Genomic DNA, 21,183 nt, shown 5'->3' on the forward strand with positions numbered 1-21,183 from the left:
AAATTAACCCTTGAGAATATCCCCCAGAGTGTATCACAAATCAGTACAGAGTAAAATTCATACCATGCTGACAGGAGGTCTGAAAAGACCCTTTCATTCTTCCTTCCTCTCAATGGAACATTGCTGAGATTTAGAGCAAACTAAGTACTAGAGTAAGTTATATGTGAAATTGTGTGTTGGTTTTACCATGATAGACAATTTTCCTAGAACTCATTGTTCAGCCCATGAAGCTGCAAATTTATGTTTCAAAATGTATATACACAGGAGATTTTATTTTTGCTCTGTGGGTGGTTTCATTTCCTCTCTGAACAACAATTCAAAGATCATTTTTAGTTATAAATCAGCATTCTAAGGAATACTTCCAGGTTTTCTTGAAGGCACTGTTTTTACAAAGACTGTTATCATGGACTTGGTCTACACTGAGGGCAAACATACTTTTAAATATCTGTATGCCCCATGGTGCTGGAGGTGAACACTCTGGCCTTGTCCTTAGCATGCCAGCCACAGACCCAGTCCTTCAAAATCCTGGAGGACCAGGGTGGAGGCACATATCACAGAGTGCATCTGCCTCAGTGCAGTGATAGACATGGCTGAAGTCTCATGCAGGGAAATTAAATACATAAGGGGGAAGAAAGAAAAAAAAAAAAAAAGACAAAACCCCCCACTTCATAAACTTAATCCTAATCCTATGTATTTGTTAGTGTGTATGCACTTCTGGTAAATAGTTCATTTTCAATAATGAAGAAACCTGATGAATCACTTGTCTTTATTTTTCCATGTGCCTAGGCTGTCCATTGCATATCGCCAGCCAACAGATTAACATGGAGAATGCAAGCAGTGTGAAGGAATTTGTTCTTCTGGGCCTCTCAGAGAATGAAGGGGTGCAGAAAATATTTTTTGTGATGTTTCTGTTCTTTTATATTATTATTGTGGCAGGAAATCTACTCACTGTTATCACTGTAATTAGCTGTCAGCATCTGAACTCCCCCATGTATTTCTTCCTCTGCTACCTGTCCTTTGCAGATATCTGTTACTCTTCTGTCACAGCTCCCAAAATGATTGCTGACTTCCTTGTTGAAAGGAAAACCATCTCCTTTGTGGGTTGCATAGCACAGCTGTTTGGGGTACATTTCTTTGGCTGCACAGAGATCTTCATCCTCATAGTGATGGCCTACGATCGCTACATTGCCATCTGCAGACCTCTCCACTACACCAGCCTGATGACCAGGCGTGTGTGTGGCTGGATGGTGATCGGCTCGTGGGTAGGAGGCTTCGTGCACTCCGCAGTGCAGACTCTTCTAATCGTTCAGCTCCCCTTCTGTGGCCCTAACCAAATCGACCACTACTTCTGTGACGTCCACCTCCTGCTGCAACTGGCCTGTACTGACACCTATGCTGTGGGCATTGTTGTTGTTGCCAACAGCGGAGTGATGACTCTGAGCTGTTTCTTCCTCCTGGTTGTGTCCTATGTTGTCATCCTGGTTTCCTTAAAAAGTCAAACATCTGAAAGGCGGCTGAAAGCCCTCTCCACCTGTGGGTCCCACATCATTGTGGTGATTCTGTTCTTTGGACCATGCACATTCATCCACATACGTTCATCCAACAATCTGCCAAAGGACAAGACCGTGGCAGTGTTTTACACTGTCATCACACCCATGCTGAACCCACTCATCTACACGCTAAGAAACAAGGAGGTGAAGAGTGCCTTGAGAAAACTGTGGAGTAGAAAAGTGGGAAGTGAAAATGGAAAGGTGTAGAGCTGTGGTAACATTTCCAAAGGATGGGAGAAAATCAAGCATCTTTCGCTGTAATTCCTTCTGTGAAAATTCCCCAAGAAGTGCCTCTCAGAGAAAAGCTTTCTGTTAGCTGCTGTTGTAATCAGGAAAACATTGAAGTTTCATCTTTTGATTTGAAAGACATTGTGAACCCTGTGACAAGCAGATGTTCAGTGTGTATTCTCTTGTCAGCTAGTGCAAGCCCAGGCATGGGGCTCCTGAGCACTAACTCCAACACCAGTGTCTAAATAAATACTATCCAAAATAGTGTAAATGTTGTCCAGGTAGAGCATCCCATTACTCAGGTATAAATGTTCAGATGAACTCCATCTGCTCAGTAATACATTTGGCTGGGAAAGAGAGGACTATGGTCACCTGCTGCTGGAAACAGAGATCCCTTTCCGCTTGTAGTAAATGCCTTTTTATGAGAACCACATTGCGGTAGTTGAATCCATAGGTTAGCAATTAATAACCTGATATTAGGTGTTGTTTGGGCCATTTGCTGATGGGGAGCTTCTCCCCTTCTCCTGCTGGTGCAGCAAATTCTTTCTGCCATGTTTGAAGTCAGGTTGGACGGGGCTTTGAGCAACCTGATCTAGTGAAAGATGTCCCTGCCTGAGGCTGGGGATTTTGGATTAGATGATCTTCAAAGGTGCCTTCCAACCCAAACTGTTCTACCATTCTATAATTCTACCTACGTCACCTGTCACTGATGCTATCCTTCCAACTGTCCCCTCTATCCTTCAGCTCTGATGCAGGTTTTTTATTTTAATCTTTAGACTAACACAGAATCACAGATCTAATAAAGGCACCTTGCTGACTGTAAGAAGTGAAGGAGTCACCAAAGGCAGCATTTGGATGCACAGTTTCATGTGTCAATGGAAAAAAAAAGAATTGTTTAGGAATTACTCCAGTATGCAAGCCACCTCCTAGCCCAACATTTACACAGCCACACAAGGGAAGAAGTGTGTTTTCCATGGGAAAGGAAGGAAAGGAGAAGGGAAGAGAAGAAACATCAGGATGAAAGACCAGCCCAATGCAGTGGCACAGGGTGGTAAGCTCTAGCAGCTCGGGGTGCCCACCTGGGAAGCCACAATGAAACAAGAGATCCCAGCCCCTACCTTGCCAGCAGAAAACCACGCCATCAGCTGAGAAAGGAAGGAAAAGACCTGCTTGGTGCCACCCCAAAGTAAACAAAGCACTTTTATTTCTTCACTTGCATTCCCTATAAACATCTGCCCCTGAGTTACACCTTAATGTGACTTAAGTAGGATTCAAGGCTACAAGGTGCTCCCAGCCCAGGCTAGGGCTTATAACTTTATATATTTACACACACACAAAAAAAATTATATACAGACATATATATTTATATGAAAAATAGATTAATTTTTTTAATGCTTTGGGGGTGAACACCTAGGTTTTTTTCTCTAGGTCTCAATTCTGGGTGCTGCTGGGCAACTATTTGACCATAGCTTATAGAAGGTGTCACTGAAAACAACATTAGGCTCCTCTACGCTTTGGTACGAATTCTTATAAGAAATTAATGCTTGGGTTGAAGAGTTGCTTCTGCGTTTTGCATTGTCTATAGCACAGTTGTCATATTCTTTTGTGCTGTCACTGTGCAATGGCAAGAACAAGTTAATAAGAAATGAGAATGCATGTAAGAAATACTGGCTTAGGACAGAAAGCTGAATTTACATAAATGTCCTGTGTAACAGACATCTTTACTTCAAGAATATTTGATTGCAAAGGTAAGATCAATATAAATCTTGCAAATGGCCAGGTGTGACTTACTTGCACCAGAAATGCTTCCAGAAGAAATACATATCCAATAGTAAGTAAAGTCTATTTATCTGGACAGCAAACAGACAAGTAAGCAAGCAAAGCCCTGTGCAATGTAACAGCGTAGATGCCCACATTCCAACATCACTCTCCAGAGAGTGCCACAACAGCTATCCAAAGTACAATTTTTAGCTTCTTGTCCACTGATGATTTCTGACAAAACTTCGTATGCCCCTGGGATCTCATTACTCCTGGCAGTCTTGTGCTTCTGCTGTGCGATTTACTTTAAATATTTCTTCTGCAGCCTCCCCATCTTGTGAGAAATAATTGTTCCTGCAGATGCTCTTGGAAGTTGTTTTTTGCAGAATGAGAAATGTAGACGCAGGGTCAGGCTGCTCTTTTCAGCCACTGTAAGCTTCAGAACTGGCAGAGAGCTGGACTGCTACCACAACATCTCACAACTGGCAGCTGAGACGTCCTGATGAAACCACCTAAAGCAGGCAGAGGAGGTCATCAGAGGAGCAAGAGGCTGACAAATATAAACTGTGTGAGTTTTCTGATATTGTTCCTTTGTTTTGCTCAAGTGTGACTGAAATCCTACCTTTGAATACAGGCATTTCTGGTGAGTGACTTCTGTCAGATCCATTTTATGAATTAGAAAAAAACCAAATGCAGATTTTTTAGCCTTTGTTTTAATTGGTGTCTATTTGCTTTTTTCCCAGTTATATGCCATTTCCAGAAAAGTCTGTCAGAAGGATGCTGTCAGTGTTACAAAGAGGACTCAGGAACTGATGACAGCTCTTCATATGTGCTCAGTCTTACTTTCTCTGAGGTGGACATATCAGGAAACAATGGTCATGACACACAGACTTTGCTCTTCCCCACAGGGCTTTCCCTCTGCTCGTGGAGGGGCATGGAAATAGGGATAGAGATGCTAAAGAGCCTTTCCTCTGCTGCTTTAGCTGGGAGTAGCCAGGAGGTGAGGCAGAGAGCTCAGGAGAAAGAACGGAGTGTCCGTGACTGTTGGATAGAATTCAGACCCCAAAGGACTTGCTGATATCATGGACAAGGTTATTACATTTTGCCACTTCTATCTTCATGTATAAATTGATGCTAGTGATACTTGTGCATTGCATGGGAATGCCACAAAGGTGTGTTCATGGGTGTTTGTGAGTAAAGGAGCGTCACTGGCGGTGCATTCCTTACCCCAGTGTCAGTTCAGGAGTATTCACGAGGTGTTCCACACCAAGTCCAGGACCTGGGTGAGGTATACAAACCCCTGCTAATGCACCATTAATGCAAATTAGCTCCAAATGAGTTCATTCATGTCCTGTAAGAAAGGCAGCCTGAGAAAACACTGGACAGATCTTTCTGTGGCTGAACTTCATCACATCTATCACAGTCAGAGAGATAATAAGGAGTAGTTCTGTTGCAATCCTTTAAAGGATTGAAAAGGAAAGTACAATCACTGGTTGCGCCAGGACTTTCCTCAGGCCATGATCACAATGTTGAGACTTGAATTATAGCCACACTGTCTCTTTTGGTCAATGTTTATTTCCAGAACAACATTACAGGGTAAAAGTGGCTCTTGAGGGAACCTGGTAATTAGGCTTTTTTAAAAGAGGCAAAGGTGAGGACTAGGGTTCTTGAGGGTACTATTTCTACTACCCTCCTCAAGTAAATAATCTGAAAAAGTTATTAAATTCTGGTTTGGATATCACTTGTTAGTCCTTGAGGGAAACATTGCCTTTAAAAGGAAACTGTCCCCAAAATACAGAAAAGGAAATATGATTAATATTTAACATACCAGTGGTTACTATGTTTGTGTACTGATAATGTCCCAAGTCTAATGACATAGCTGGTGTCTCTTTTCTGTGCTTCAGATCCTGTCTATGTGGTGTCTATGGAGAACAAACCCAATGTGACAGAGTTCATCCTCTATGGACTGACACGAGACAAGACATTAGCAAAAGTGTGCTTGTCATTATTCTTAGTCTTCTATGGCACTATCATTCTTGGAAACCTGCTTATCATCATTACTATAAAGACAAGTGAACAGCTGAGTTCTCCCATGTACTTCTTCCTCGGTTTCTTGTCTTTTGTAGATATCAGTTACTCTACTGTCACAGCTCCCAAACTAATTTATGACCTTCTTGTTGAGCAGAAGACAATCTCTTTTGTGGGCTGCATAGCTCAAGTGTTTGCAGGCCATTTCTTTGGGTGCACTGAGATCTTCCTTCTCACAGTGATGGCCTATGACCGTTGCATTGCTATATGCAAGCCGCTTCATTACACAAATATTGTGAACAAACATGCCTGTGGCTGGCTGGTGGCAGCTTCTTGGGTGGGAGCCCTTGTACACTCAGTGGTGCAGACCCTGCTGGTCATTCAGCTGCCATTTTGTGGGCCCAATGAGATTGACCACTATTTCTGTGATGTTCACCCTTTGATGAAGCTGACCTGCACTGACACCTACATCATTGCTGTCAGCGTGGCTGCCAATAGTGGTGTGATTTCCGTGAGCTGTTTTGTTGTTCTTGTTGTGTCCTATGCTGTTATCTTGGTTTCTCTGAGGACACGCTCTTCTGAAGGGCGTCTCAAAGCACTCTATACATGTACTTCCCACATCACCGTTGTAGTTCTGTTCCTTGGTCCGTGCATCTTCATCTATATGCGCCCTTCCACCACCTTCTCAGCAGACAAGATAGTCTCGGTCTTCTACACCATCATCACGCCTATGCTCAATCCCTTGATCTACACTCTCCGAAACGAAGAGGTGAAAAATGCTATGAAAAAGTTGTGGAGCAGAAAAGTGAAGAGGAGTGAGAGATGAAACCACATAGCGTATGTGTGTAAGATGGTGTGAGCTTAAGATGGTGTGAACTTAAGATGGTGTGAGCCTAAGACACCATGGGGAGGGAGAGAGAAGTGTTCAGAAGAGACTTTCCAGTGATGTTGCTCTGCTTTTGCACAGCTGTTCAGAATAGGGCTGACACAAAATTCAAGGTTTTATGTAACTGCTTTTTTGGGACCTGTCACTCAAAAGGATGTGACGTTCTTGTCAGCTACGAAACCTGAGCACTGGGGAAGTCTTGTGGCATTTGCTTTCAGGCACCTCGTAGCTGTATCTTGGGTCTTTGTCCAGGCTTCTCCTGGCATTAGGAGAAGCAGCCAAGTATTTTGAGAGGTTTTTCTTTCTTACTAGCAACTAAAACCTTTGGACTGGACAGTAGCATCTCCTTACATTTCTGCACAAAGGTGGTACTAATCTTCCAAGAGTAAACAAACCTTTCAGTCCAGCACAGTATTGGCAGCTTTTATCTAACATATTTTGATGTGTTAACAGGAGGTCTCTAGAACTAAGCAAGCCGTTAAGGAAAGCCAGAAGCCTTTGCTCAAATGGGATTAATTTCATGGCAAACTAGGACCGTGAGAGAAGTAGGAGGTTGTATTAGGTCTCCAAATGACAGGGAGAGATGGCAAGTTGTACTGAAACACCAATAAATAAACACCAATATTTAAATATTAAAAAGAGTTTCCCTGTACTATAAACCTAAAATTCTGGCTATTCTTGCTTGGATCAATTTCATTTAAAGGAGCCCTGCTGTCTATCACCTTTCTGAGACCTTGAGTTTATTTCATAGGTGACCTTTATAACCTACCAGGGCAGCAATCTGAGCACTGTTAAAGACCATAGACGCTGACTGATCCCCACTCCAGTGGAATTATCAAGACAGTTTTCATAGCTTTAGTTAGATATTAGATGAAATTTAATGTTTTGTCCAGTACTCTGGAGCCATTACACTGGTATTACCTAAAGGATATGTATCTCAGTGGAAATATGAGCATTAAATACCTGATCATGCTGAAACACAACCAAGTTCCTAGCCGAACACGGAGAGCATTCCTCATCTTCCTAACAAGAATGTTACTGTTTGGTTGACATTTTCCTCAGCCATTTCCAGTACAGAAATGTAGAAATGCCCGTAGAATCTGATGAGTCTGGGCACTGCTCTTCTACTGGTTGCCTGTGGTCAAGGCATGAATTTTCTAAATTTTCTAAAAGATTCTATTGGCACTAATATTTTGAGAGGGAAAGCAGAGGAACAGAATGTCCTTCAAATAGTTGACAACTCACTCATTTGCCTCAAGGGTGACACATGGAGATTGAATACAGCAATAAGCCCTCATTACTTTATGATGGTAGTAAAATTAGAAGTAAACCAAGACTACTCGGACAGAGTTTTTATAATTTCTCCATATTTCCAGACAGAGTAGGAAGAGAAAAAGGTAACAATGACTGAAAGAAGAGGAAGAGTTTATCTTTCCTGCTGTTAGGGTGTAAAGACAGGCATATAGTCACCAAGATTTCCTTTCTAGTTTTCCAGGTTCTTCCTAACTGGAAGAGGCTACTCATTTCACCTCCTGAAGATGTAGCAGAAATGGCCATAAAATTCAGTAATCACATTTCTTCTTTTACTAGATTGCATGCTTTCAGAAACTAGTTTCCAGTCTTTAAAGTTCATGCCATGTGTTTGGTTTACCTTGGCTAACTGCTGGACAACCCCCCAGTCCCTCTCTCACTCACCCTCATCAAGAGGACAGGGGGAGAAAATGAGATAAAATAGTTAAAGCTTGTGGGTTGAGACAAAGACAGGGGGATCTCTTATGAATGAACATCACGGGCAGACCAGTCAGTTCAAGCTGATTTGAACTCGAGCCACAGTTCTCACTGGCATACCACTGGTATCTTTGGACTGTGCAGACCTTCCTTTGTTATAAGGAATGAACACTCGTATTATTTTATCTTTAGATCTCATCCCGATGAGGCATTGATCCAGTCTATCCCTGAGTGACTGCAGTCTCCCACCAATGCTACCTGTCCTAACTCTGCAGCATCTCTCATCTCAAGCAACATTTCCTGATGCCTGACACTGTCTCAATGGTAGTACAACCCTACATGTATGTTTTTATTGCCAGAGACTTGTTTTTTCATACAAAAGGCTTCTGAGTGCTTAGAAGCATGTGACGCCTTATTCTCTCCTTATCAGCCTTCAGGACTCCACACACAGAAGGTCACTGAGCAAATTGATGTGCTGTTGCACACCAAGGGACCCAACCACCAAAACTGTTTAATAAGGCCCTTGGGTAGCTGCTTGGAGTTTGGTAATGACACAGTTCTCACAGGTCCAGCTCCACTGGCAGAAAACTGTCTTTTGCCCATGTTTACTTCCAGTATGTTACCGGAGCATTTATATATTGTGCTGGGATGGGATGACTTTAGGGAGAAGGCAGATGTGGGAAACACAGAGGTCAGTTCAGAAAGCCTTGGAGGTGTTGCCTTGTTGGATCTTTCTGTCCATATGATAGATAGAAAATGAGACATCGATATCATCACAGTAACATTTGCTTGCAACCTGTGAGAAAAAGAAAAATCACTTGAAAAGCTCCTGAAACAAATTTCTGTGCAACAAGAAACTTAAACAAGGGCCAGAATGTGGGAATTATAAGCAGGAGGAAGAAGAGTGGAACAATGCCCTGACCTGTCAGATGAATAACTTGAAACAGATTTGGAGTGAATGATTTAGAATGTTTTCAGACAACAAATGCCATGGAGTTCATTTCATGTTGATTGCATTGGATTCATCTAGCATGGAGCGGGTATCTGGTCTCCATCTATACTCAAGGACTGCAGTACTATTTTCTATGGGATATGTCATCTCACTATAGTGTAATGATCTAAACAAGGTAAACCAAGTCATGCCTTTAAGGTGTTTATTCCTCTTCATTGACTGTACAGGGAGCCAGAGCTGTTGTGCTCACACTGCGATGCCTGTTCTGCAGGTCTCTGTCTAGTGCAATGTCAGGATTCACCTGATTCACCAGTTCACCCTCTCTGGAAGACTACTGAGCCCTTGAGAGAGGCAGCGAGGGAAAAGCGGAATCATTTCTAAACTGGTGCTGTGACTTGCAGACATATATTCCAAATTGTGCAAAGGGAATGGGAAGGCAGGAGAAGAGAGGTGGACCGTGCTCCTTGCAAACACTGCTCACCACAATTTATAATGTGACACTGCTTTCCCTAGCAGGCAGAAGAGCAGTAAATGCACCATGCTCTATCATCCATGAACCTTGGAGCTGTAGTGCATCCCCTTCTCTCCCTGGTCAGCCCATGACTTCGCCCCACACGTATGCTATGGGAGCCTGAGCTGAAGCGATGGCACCAGGAAACTTCTCCCATGTGGCACCAGGAAACTTCTCCCATGTGACTGAATTCATCCTTCTGGGACTTTCTGATACAAGGGAGTTGCAAGTCCTCTTCTTCATCTTCTTCTTCCTGGCCTACATCATGGTTCTGCTGGGGAACCTTCTCGTCTTTGTGACAGTCAGGACTGACCCCAAGCTGTCCTCACCCATGTACTTTCTCCTCTGCAATTTATCCTTCATAGATATCTGCTACATTTCTGTCACCTCTCCCAGGTTGATGGTGGACCTGCTCTCCCAGAAGAAGGCCATTGCATTTGCAGACTGTATAGCTCAGCTGTTTTTTCTGCACTTTCTTGGGGCATCAGAGATGTTTCTCCTGACTGTGATGGCATATGATCGCTACGCTGCCATCTGCAAGCCCCTGCACTACACAGCCATCATGAGCCGGCCAGTGTGCTGGACCCTGGTGTCTGCCTGCTGGGCTGGGGGCTTCCTCCACTCCATTGTCCAGACGCTGCTCACAATCCAGCTCCCCTTCTGTGGCCCTAACACAATCGACAGCTACTTCTGTGACGTGCCTCTTGTCGTTCGACTTGCCTGCACAGACATCTATATCACTGAGTGGCTCATGGCTTCCAACAGCGGCTTAATATCCCTGCTTTGCTTCCTGGTGCTGGTCATATCGTACACATTTATCCTTGTCAGAATCAGGGTCCACTTCACAGGGGGGCACTGGAAAGCACTCTCCACCTGTGCCTCGCATGTGATGGTTGTCACCCTCTTCTTTGTACCCTGCATTTTCATCTACCTCCGTCCCTTTTCTACCTTGCCCTTGGACAAGCACATCTGTGTGATCTACACTGTCTTCTCCCCGGTGATGAACCCCCTCATCTACACCCTGAGGAATAAGGAAATGAAGGCATCCATGTGGAAATTGTGGAAGCGCTGCAGAGGCTCCTGAGACAAGCTGGTTTTGCAGCAAACCTGGAGTTACCTTCCTACAGACTAATGGCAGACTGGGGCGTGGGAACAGGGCTGGAATCCAACACGTAGGGCAGTATCTGAAATCCAAAGGGTGTTTTAATTCCAGTTAAGGGATTTACCTAGCCTTGGTTTCTTCAGACCTGTAGATTTCAGTGGCACTGTTCCCTGTTTCATGGGCTGTAAGTCCCCCCAGTCCACCTATGGATTTTTCATTGCTGCAGGACAGATGAGACATTTGTAAGGTTTTTACTGATCACATCGCTTTGCAATTATAAATGCAGTTGCTGATGACAATTAGAATGTCCTTCTCTGCGCCCTCAAAGTGAAGTCAGGAGGACCAAACTCTTGAGTACAGAGTGGCAGCGTTATGCTTTGAGGTTTGTGATGCAGTGAGTGGATTACAAGTTCTGCTTGGGCAGAGCTCAGATGTTTGGGATAAAATTCTAAGGAAAAAGCAATTGTGCTGTGGAATATAGTAGGGTCTAAACAACAACCACTTGAGCCTTGGATCTACATGAATGGAAAACGTTGAGCAGCCTCTGAAAATTGCTTGGAAAGAGTAAACCAACAGAACTTGCACTAACATTGTCACTGTTTATTACAAAAGATGGGGAAACTTTTAAGGTGTGGATATTTCTTTTCCCTGAACTACAAATCAGAAAGACCTGAAAAACTGTGCTCTTTGTCAGTGTCTTTTTTCCCCCTGTTGTCTTGTCTTTGCTCTTTGATATTTGTTTCCATGATGTTCCTCTGTTTCACATAAAAATGGATGGACTCTTCCCACCACCACAGCCTTTTCAAAACCATTTCAGATCCCTTCTTACCATATTACCTACTGCTACCACAAAAATCTGGTTAGAAAGTGGTTCTGGAGCCTGAGTGACCCCTCTTTCCACATTGTTGGTGAAAGAAAATAATTTCCTCTCCTTCAGCTCCAAAACCATTAGATGCATAGAAAAAGAGACTGTGCTGTCCACAGCTTTAGGCCTCTTAGGTTTCAGACTGCTTCTTGGGTTTTGGACTGCTGTTTATTAGGCGTTTTTGGAATTACTTGAAATAACAAAGTCAGTTTATCTTTAAACCTGGGCTTACATTTAGCAAAGCATCACTTCAGGACGATGTGGAACTAGGATATTACAGTCTAGGCATCCCAGAATAGTCTTATTCCACTTTTGGTAACTCTCAGCACTGTACAAATAAAAAGCAGCTCTGAGAAGGCTCGTGTCAGGTTAGCAGTGGAACTTTTATGTGGATGTATAGATACTGGGAGATCAAAGATGCAAGGGAAATCTGGCAGGTAACTCAGTCCCTACCAGAGAGACTTAACAAGCAGTTACACAGCAGCTTCTGCTCGGGTCATACAGGCACTGCTGAAATGCACATCAAGGTTATTGCCCAACATGGAAAGCCGGCAACTCTGCCTGTGTTGAAACCCGTTGCTCTAGCAGAATCAAACAGGAGCTGTGACAGAACGGTTGGCCTTCCGTCATAGGGGAGAAACTGGAAATGGGAAACTGGTCTTTCACCACTTATTTCGAAGACCGGAAGAACACAAGTTTCGTATTAACCAGCATAACTGCTGGATACCTTCCCACAAGAAGCAAGAATTAGTCTTTTTATTTACCTTAGTACATGGTCAAAGACCTGTCTTACCTTAGCATGACAGGGTAGCATGACACAGTATTTCAGGGTACATGAGAGAGTAGTGGGGTTATGTTCACATTGAGGCACTTGGATCCCTCAGTTTGAAGGGCAAGGTATGAGTTCTTGCTTCCTACACCTTTATCAGTCTGTAGCTGTACCTGATGTAAGGTACGTGACCTCAGAAGTAATCAGCTTCTCATCTGATCTTTTTAGTTAACGGTGAAGATGTGTGGATCCTAGGGCATGAGCATCTCTGTTCTAAGGGGAGATGAACAGTGCCCGAAAAGTGCCTTTTTTTTTTTGACCACAAAGGAAGCTTAGAGTGATGATATCAGATGGACTCCATTCTGGGGCAGATTTGGGTGAGATAAATCAATGCGCTTATTCATATTTGGAATGACTTGGAATAATTCAGCCTGCTGCTGAAGCTTATAGCTAGAATCGTGCTCAGCTATTTGAACAGAGTACATCTTATACCTTGTTGTCACCACATTAGTATATAATGCAGTGGTATAGCCTTCAATACAATATAACACAAGGTGATACGTTAGCAACAACTAGCAGCAGCAAACAATAAATATCACAGTCAAGTAGCTACAAAATATAAGCTCTTCAAAGGATGGAGCTATTTATAACTGGTAATATTAAACATAAATGTTGAAAGCCAGAAACTTGCTAAACAGTTTCACTTGTGGGGGATCATAATTTTCAAAGAAATAAATCCAGTAGAGGAATTGTCTCCCCCTCAGACATGCTATTGCTGTGCTTGGCCACCAGATGGAACATATGCCAAGTGTATTTAACTCACACACTGCTACGCATGTTTACAGGGAAGTTAAAGATCTGGAGATTTTGTTTGTAGGATTTTCTTTAGACATAGAAGGATGCCGATTTTTTAAATGTTTTTCAGAACGTAGTCATACTTCTCTCACACAAGTGAATTATTAAAATCATACAAGGGAAAATCTATAAAGGAAGAAGTGACACAATTCGGCATTCTACCTGGGGAGAGAGCAACAGTGTTTTGGGAGGAAGGCTAAAGAAAACACAAAAGGATTTTGTTCTGCAATGTGTTTTTGATAACTGACCTTTCCACCCTGCAGGTTCTGTACTCCTTCAGCAAACTTTACCCTTTAGGAAGGCAGCAATTATATCACCAACTCCATCAGAAGTTCTGTGTCTGCCACCAAGAGAACACTGGAAGTTTCTTTGGGCTAGAATGATTTAGGACTGGTGTTATCCCACCTAAATTAGGGCATCCCACTGCAGCATCTCATTCTGGAGCTTAGATGGTTCAGGGTCTCTCAATAGGGAAAAATACACCTTTAAAGGGGAAAAAGTAGAGAGGGTTGGATGTGAAAAACTTGATGCTATCTGCCAATAAGCAGGTACAAACATTGTCTACGTCTGATCTAGTCATCCAAGCTCCCTCCATACCCGGTGGAGAGAGGCAGTCCCCAAATCCAGCTGGTTTAGTGTGCACATGAAGATTGTCAGAGTGACATGTGATGCTGCTTGGTTTGATATTTCAGAGCTGCAGTGCATCTCCTGGGTGCAGCTGTGCAGTGGATCCGGAAACATGGGCCCGTTGTGTGCATACAGCATGCCCATACAGCGAGGTCCCTTCCAACCCAAGCCATTCAACAATTCTAGGAAGTAGGATTCATCTCTCTGATGTTAAGCTATTTAAATAGCAGGTGACTTGATCTAATCTAGTTGTCTAGGCTGCCTTTATAATAGAGGAAAGAAACAGGCCCTCTCAGAAGAGAAATAATCCTATCCCTCTTGCAAACTCATCTTAGGGGTCATAGATTGTCCTCTGGATCTGCTTGTATGTAACCTTTCACTAAGAGAAAGCAGATAACCTGGTTACTGTTAGGTGAGACTTTTTGCATCCCATATCTCCTCCATCTTACTTGCATCAAATCTCTTTGCTTGTGCTGCAGTGCTGGTCTGAGATATTTGATCTGCCCAGGGCACAGGGAAAGCTCTGGAGATGCTGTACGGACAGTGCTGAGGGGCCACAGCACCAGATACGTGTCTGTCTTTTGTAGCCGTCACTGCAGTGACTAGTTGACTAATTCCAGTTTAAGACTCTGACAATGACAATACAGCAGACTACAACAGTTTTCCTTTGCAGCTTGTCTGGACTTTCAGCCTTGTACTGAGGAGCACACAGATACCAGTCCTGTTGTTATGGTTGTTATGTCCCCAGGATAGATGCACGGAGTGGACTAGATGGAGAATAAACATGTGCTTTGATCCCAGCCTTGTTTTCTGGGCAGGTGAATTGCTGCAGAGGAAGTGGGAGGCTTTCTACTTTCTCTGTCTCTCCTCCAGTAGAGTGCTGTCTTAAATTAATTCTCACTCCCACACCGGTAGAAACAGGAAGATCAGGAACATTGATGAGTCATAGATCCTCCTGGTCAAGACAGATTTCCAAATATCTCCTATCTGTGCAAATGATATTTCTTTTTAATGGTGAAGTCCTACTTGTGTAATCTTCCTTTGTGTTAGAGGCAGATGTTGAAATATTAAAATGTCCTCTGGGTCAATTAGGGTAAATTTCAGTTGAGAAATGTAAAAATGTGTAATTCTGAATCTTTTCAGCAAAGTTTTTATTAGAAATTTCAGGGCATATATTATAGAAATCATAGACAATCATATAATATTTAATAACTGTACTTATTTTTTAGATAAAACTAGACACGGAAATAGGCATGAATCATGTTTTATCTCCCTGAGGGAAATGCTTCAATGTTATAAGAGACCAACTCCTCAAACTTTTCTGGCATTTTGAAACTTCTCGATCTAAAATGTAATAATGGATTAAAATCAAACTATGCCATTTGACTAGCTAGGCAGTTGGCTTAAAAGAAGTAAGAATAGTTTAAGATATTCATAGATCAGGATCACTTAAGTCATTAGGAGAAATGTCTCATCTGGTGCAAAATGCTATATCTAAAGTGAGGAGAAGCAACCAGATCTCTGGCTGATACGGGTGAGCGTAGCTTCTGCAAAGACCATATAGCCAAGGTGTAGGTTAGAGGATATCACCCCCTAGCACATGGAGGCTGGTCACCCAGTGTTGGGGTTTCACTGTATTCTGTGTTTCACTGACATTTCCCAACTCTGGTGAATCACCACTGCCTCTAATAAAATCCCTGGGCTAAATAGTACTCTATTACAGTAAATTTTTCAGAATTTCTTGTGTGGTAGAGTGTTAACACCTCCACTGAAGATATTGGGTAAAAACATTTGTGGTAAAAATAAGTTTTGTACCACTGAAGCCTATAAACCAAATCCTCAAAACAGTGTAAGCACAGTTATGGGAAGCAGGTGGAAAAATCTTCAGCTGTTATAAATCAGTGGAAGTCTACTCAAAGCTGGTGGGGCAGCTATTCAGCTGATGTTCATTTGTTTTGTTTCATTTCTTCAGCAGGTATAAATCAGGGGCACCAACAGGTTGGAGCTGGTATAAGCTGATGGAGTAAGTTCATGTCTGTGGTAATCAAAAGCTGCTTCTGATAAAGGTCAAAGCTCTTACTAGCAGAGGATTACAGTCAGTGTGAGTAATGTCACAGTGGTGGCCCTTGGCAGAGTATTCCAAAGTTTGGGGGTGTGTGTGTGTGTGTGTGTGTGTGTGTGCGGTGGGGGAACATGTGTTTGTGCCCTAGGGATGCTGCTGTTTGCACGCAGCTAGTGCAAGCTGGCAGTGGCTCTTTTGTCAGCTAAGGGGCTTATTTTCCCACATGCAATGAGTCTATATAACTTTAAAAAAAAACGATTGCTCCTGTCATCATTCCGTTTCTCAATAAGCCTGCGGGTTTTAGCAGCTTGTGTTAAGTTGAAACTGTTGTTTCAGGATCAGTAGATTTTTGAACTGGGCTGAATGGCCCTGTGCGTTTCCCTAAGTGGTTGTAAGGAAGTGAACAGGTTGGGCAGCAGAATCAGAGGAGGCTGGGATGGGAGACAGGGTCCTGCTTGGAGAGCCAGAAGGGATGCAATTGGCTATCTTTGCTACTTCTGTTACTGTTATTTGTGAACCTATTCACAAATCCAGGTTTTAGGTATTTATGAGATACTTCATTAGTTTGAAGTTTTTCTGCCACATAGTGTCAGCCCGTCTTAACTGTATCCTTGCAGTGAAATTGGCCTGCGAAGTGCTTGCTGACCTCCCCAGAGACCTGGAGACTTGGCATATCCACTGTAAATCATTTCTCTGTGCCGGTATTGCTTTGTGCTGAACTTGCCACTGGATACTATGGTAGAAGTAGTAAGTCCAAGAATGTTGGGTATTTTCTCTTAAGGGGAAGAGCCGTGACAAATGCAACAGGAGAAAAACATGAAATTTAAGTGGTTGATCTATGAACAATTCTGCATTTATGTCTGCCACACTGATCTTTAAGCATGCAAGACTTACCAACTGAAAATAATTGGGAATGTAGTTATCTCCCAGGAAGAGCTTATGGGAAAGATGTCCTCATATGTGCATGGGCGTGTGGGCAGACTGAAATAGCAGAGGTGGCTGTGCTGTAAAACTGAAGCTCAGCTGGGCTTTGGAAAGATGTCACTGGGCTGCAATGGTGGTGAGCCTAGGAGCAGAACCACCTCTCTGTGCAAACTAAGGACATCTGCTGAGGACACGTAGGTGAGTTTCTCGGCAATTTCTGGTCACCTCACTGTCTGTTATTGCCTGACATATGGTATGCCCTAGGCCCAAGGTCAGGGTAGTGGTTTCTGCCCTTGCCAGCACTCAGTCTGTGCCACTACCTGCAGCCAGCCCAGTCCTCCTGTTGCTTGGTTACATCCTGCCCTCAGGTGCACTGCTCGCTCCTGCTTTGGGCCCTGGTTTTAACTAGACTTATGCTTTCTCCTCCCCCTGTGTTGTCATGACTCCTCTGATGCCTCCTTCCCTTCCTCTGCCTGTCCTCCATCCCGATCCAGGATCCTCCCATACAGCCGAACCCACACCACCGTGGTGGGTCACTTTCTTCCCCAAGCAGCCCAGCGTCTTCCTCAGCCAAGTTCCTTGCTCTGCCCATTCAGATCCACCTTGGCATGTACTCCACAGGCCACACTGGTGTTGGCTGCAGCCAGTTCAACCACCCAGGATGCGTAGGTTCCCTCACAACAGCCAGGTTATCCTTGGCCCTGAGGTATTTTCAGTCCGACAGGCATTGCAATATAGTGAGGCCACAGCTGATGTTCACTGGTGGTGGCAAGTGGCATCTCTGCGTGGTCTTTTGTTGTGTGACTATATCCTGGGATGCCAAAGCTCTTTTTGGAACAGGGGACTGAACCTTGCATTCCCAAGTATCTAATTAGCAGGCTTCATTTGAGTCTGTGGGTTGGTACACATGGCGAGATGGGATGGGGATGCTCTTGGCCATTGATAAAGCAGGGAAAATGGAGGAAGAAATGAGGATTTGGGAGCCTTGATCAAACAGTGGGGTGCTTGTGAGGCAGGGTTTGAGACATGAGTTGCACTGGCAGAGCTGGAGGGGTCAGTTATTTACCTTTGGCTGCCAGCCCTGTGAGTGGCGTGCAGGAGCAACTTGAGGGTGGTCGTCAGATACTGGAAGAGGTCATCCAGAGAGGCTGTGGAGATATTCAGACACTCAGTCTTGTCTCTCTGTCACGCTCCACGGCATAAGGTTGCAGATCAAAACCTAAAACTAGATGTTAAAACTGGAAAGGACCTTGCTGTTTGTCTGGGGAAGCTGTGGGGCCTGGACCGCCTGTGGGATGTGCGCTGTTATGCTTCAGTTGTACTGTGAAAGCTTTCTTCATGTGAGGCAATCTGTTTCATAGTCTGTGTTGGTGATGGACACTTCAGTTCAACACAGCATTTCTCAGTTGCCATTGTTGTTCCCTCAGCATTATGGTATGTGCCATTAAGAAGAAATGTTTGTGCCGGGGAGGCTGAAGGGAAAGTGCAAAATGGACATGCCAGGCTGGTAACTCCTAGTAGATGACTAACAATTTTTGTTTTATGAAAAAGTCCTCACCAGAACCAGTGCTGAATTTCAGCTGTTTCTTTATTACAAATCTGTAATTTCCTACTTTTTAAGTTCCATGCATCCTCCAGGAGAAGTGCCTGCTATTTCCTTTGCTTTTCTATGAGGAAATGCTATGCAGACCATTGCATGTATTGATTTGAGACAGATGCTCTGATTTTGACAAGGAAGCCAAATGCAAATTCTGTGTGACTTTTGGGAGCCTGTGTCTCAAGACAAGTAATTTAATATAATTGATTTTTCTCTCCAGAAATGGCTTGGGATGAGTTTAATAAGGCCTCAGTAGATGCTGTTAAAAAGTTGGTGCCTGACAAATTGCAATGGTGCAACTTGGCAGGTGAGTTTATAAGTGTGTGTAAATTGGCTCCACTGTGCATCATTAAAATCTCATGTTCTATCTCTCCTGGAAATTAGCAGCTCTGAGTTTATGCTCAGGTTTGATTATTGCCTTAATCTAGAGGACAGCAAAAGACTGTGTCAAAGGAGAAAAAAAAAAAAAAAGTACTTTGAAAGCTGGCAGGATCTCTACAATGCTTTTGTTGAATCCTGAGAAAACCTGAAGAGGTCCTGGTCTAAGCAATTATATTTAAAGACTGTGGGTCAAGCAAAGCTACCTGCATTGCGCTGCTGGGGGGCACAGCTTTAACACTGCTTAGATTGGGTTGGCTTCAAGTATCTCTCTTCTGTGAGATGTACATCACGCTGGCAGCTAGCAGTGAATAGTTTAGCAGAACGTCAGGCATTATGTTGTCCTGAGGTTGGATTGTCAGCACTGGATTGTCAGCAGTGGGCTTTAGCCATAAAGTCTCAGATTAAAAATACCAAAAGCAATAGCAGGAGGCCCCTTTTTTGTGGGCAGCATTAGCACATAGTGTCGACTGCTGGCACAGCAATATACTTCGAAGCAGTAGAGATTTTGCGTGGGGTATTGCCCTCCTGTGGCTGTTCGTGGGAAAGTGGGTAACTGGCAGCGGAAGGGCCATGAAGCCACTTCAGGAAGATGAAAGGGCACAGTCCTAGCTCTCGCAGATATGGAGGAGATTGATCTCTATTGTATCTCTTTCTGGTTTTATTGCAAAATTATTAGCTCCGTTCTTTGTTGCAAAACTTCATGGGAAGTGTGATGTCTGATGGTCCTAGGGCTAGCTGCAGTACACAGAAAGATCTGGACCGCATGGATTTATCCCAGCCACAGTTCTACACATCCATGGCAGGGCAGGCCTGTGCTTTCTAACCCTTGGAGAACTTCAATTTACCTTCTGACATATATGCAGGAGTATTAGTTTTCTAAGAGTCGCATGCTGCAAACATAGCAAATGGGCTTTAAGAATGATTGACAAACATTATCATCCCTGTTAACAGTGCAGAAGTTATGGGCAGGTAATACTGGAAAAGGAACAGGTCTGTTCCTATTCCTGTACATCAGACATCAAGTGTGCTCCCATAAATGAGTGCATAATGCATGGATGCTTCCTGGAGCCAGAGGGGAATTTTTGTTAGCTCTTCAAAGTAGTGCTGGTAATTTGTTCCTTCTTATGCCAGGGCACACATCTGCTTCAAGTAGTGCATGGATTTTACAAGTGGCGTATCTTCTGTCATTTCTGTAGGGACTGCACAAAATTTAAAGGTTGCTCCAGTACAAGAATTAGAGATTGCCCATAGAATCAACGTGGAAGGAATTTATACTGGCGTATGATGCTGTGCTAGCTGCCATTGCAACACCAGTACAACTGTTCCACAGCAGTCACTCAGGTTCTGCTCTTTACCCTGCAAAGACACTGTTCCCACTGCCCTTGCCTAAGGTATGCTCTTTTGCAGAGTAGTTGTTGCCAAATTTATTTTGACCCAGTATGTGTAAGCAATAGACTCAGGCTCCAGAGCATGACAAATTGGTCTGAAAACAGTTTGTGATAAAGTAAGTTCAAGGCTGTAGTTTAGTCCAGTGTTGTCATTTCTTTAAATTATTGTGAGATGTAAAACTTCAGTAACCTGGAATGGCACCTGAGGTGGGCTGGCAGGACCTAGTGAGAATGACACCATCTATTTCTTTTGCCTGGGTATAGACTCAAGTATCAAACTACAGCCCTTTAAAACAGTCCTACAAAAGGGTTCAGGATGAAGTAATTGTTTATCACCTTTCTAATCCCCTTTGACAACAGCCTGGAAAAGCCTCATCTATGCAATAAAGGTAGCATCCCAAAAAGCTTCAGAGACACTCCTCCCCAGATACATCTTCACATGTTTATAAAACCTCATTACAGGAAAGAGGCACTTACCCTTGCAGTCAAGCTAGCACTTTTGCCAGTGCTTGCAGATGTTTGTATGAATATTCCTATGCTGCTAAATCTGGATCCATCACTTCCTGAATAGATTGATGTTCCTAGGTCTACAGTAACATCATTTTCCATCATATCTAATCAGATGTAGAAAGAAGAAAAAGGATAGTCATCTTTTCTGGAGATACAGACAACTATATATTACCAGTAATTAATTCTTTGTAGCAGTGAGTATTTCTGTGTTAAGCTTCTGTTGTATTTCACCTGAGTAAGTTCCCAGTTTTAAGAACAAGTGATGCTGTGATTTAAAGCACCATGTGCGTTTTGTTTCTGCTGACTATTTCTTACAGCAGTGTAGGCTCTGACTTTGGTCCTTTTCTAGCTGGAAGCAAGCTTCTGTGAGAACATGAGACTACAGACGAGCCAGTCTCAGATGGGACATCGTAGTCACTATTTCATTTGTTGTCCGTATCTCTTACGAATAAGAGTGTGTGT

General features: G+C 43.4%; 3 protein-coding genes across 3 annotated transcripts; all 3 read left to right on the plus strand.

The window, feature by feature from the left end:
* Positions 1 to 806: 806 nt before the first annotated feature.
* Positions 807 to 3,267, plus strand: LOC130156202 (olfactory receptor 4S2-like). The gene is made up of 2 exons (XM_056354501.1): positions 807 to 1,730; positions 3,193 to 3,267. The coding sequence occupies exons 1-2, from the start codon at positions 822 to 824 to the stop codon at positions 3,265 to 3,267; spliced, it is 984 nt and encodes a 327-aa protein (XP_056210476.1). The 5' UTR covers positions 807 to 821.
* Positions 3,268 to 5,448: 2,181 nt separating this feature from the next.
* On the plus strand, positions 5,449 to 6,390 carry LOC130156093 (olfactory receptor 4S2-like). Its single transcript, XM_056354283.1, has one exon. It carries the CDS (start codon positions 5,461 to 5,463, stop codon positions 6,388 to 6,390), a length of 930 nt encoding a protein of 309 aa, XP_056210258.1. The 5' UTR covers positions 5,449 to 5,460.
* Positions 6,391 to 9,774: 3,384 nt separating this feature from the next.
* LOC130156203 (olfactory receptor 1509-like) lies at positions 9,775 to 16,306 on the plus strand. Its single transcript, XM_056354502.1, has 2 exons — positions 9,775 to 10,700; positions 16,258 to 16,306. Exons 1-2 carry the CDS (start codon positions 9,775 to 9,777, stop codon positions 16,304 to 16,306), a joined length of 975 nt encoding a protein of 324 aa, XP_056210477.1.
* Positions 16,307 to 21,183: the final 4,877 nt, after the last annotated feature.

This window comes from Falco biarmicus, chromosome 10 (genome assembly GCF_023638135.1).
Source record: "Falco biarmicus isolate bFalBia1 chromosome 10, bFalBia1.pri, whole genome shotgun sequence".
Lineage (NCBI taxonomy): Eukaryota > Metazoa > Chordata > Aves > Falconiformes > Falconidae > Falco > Falco biarmicus.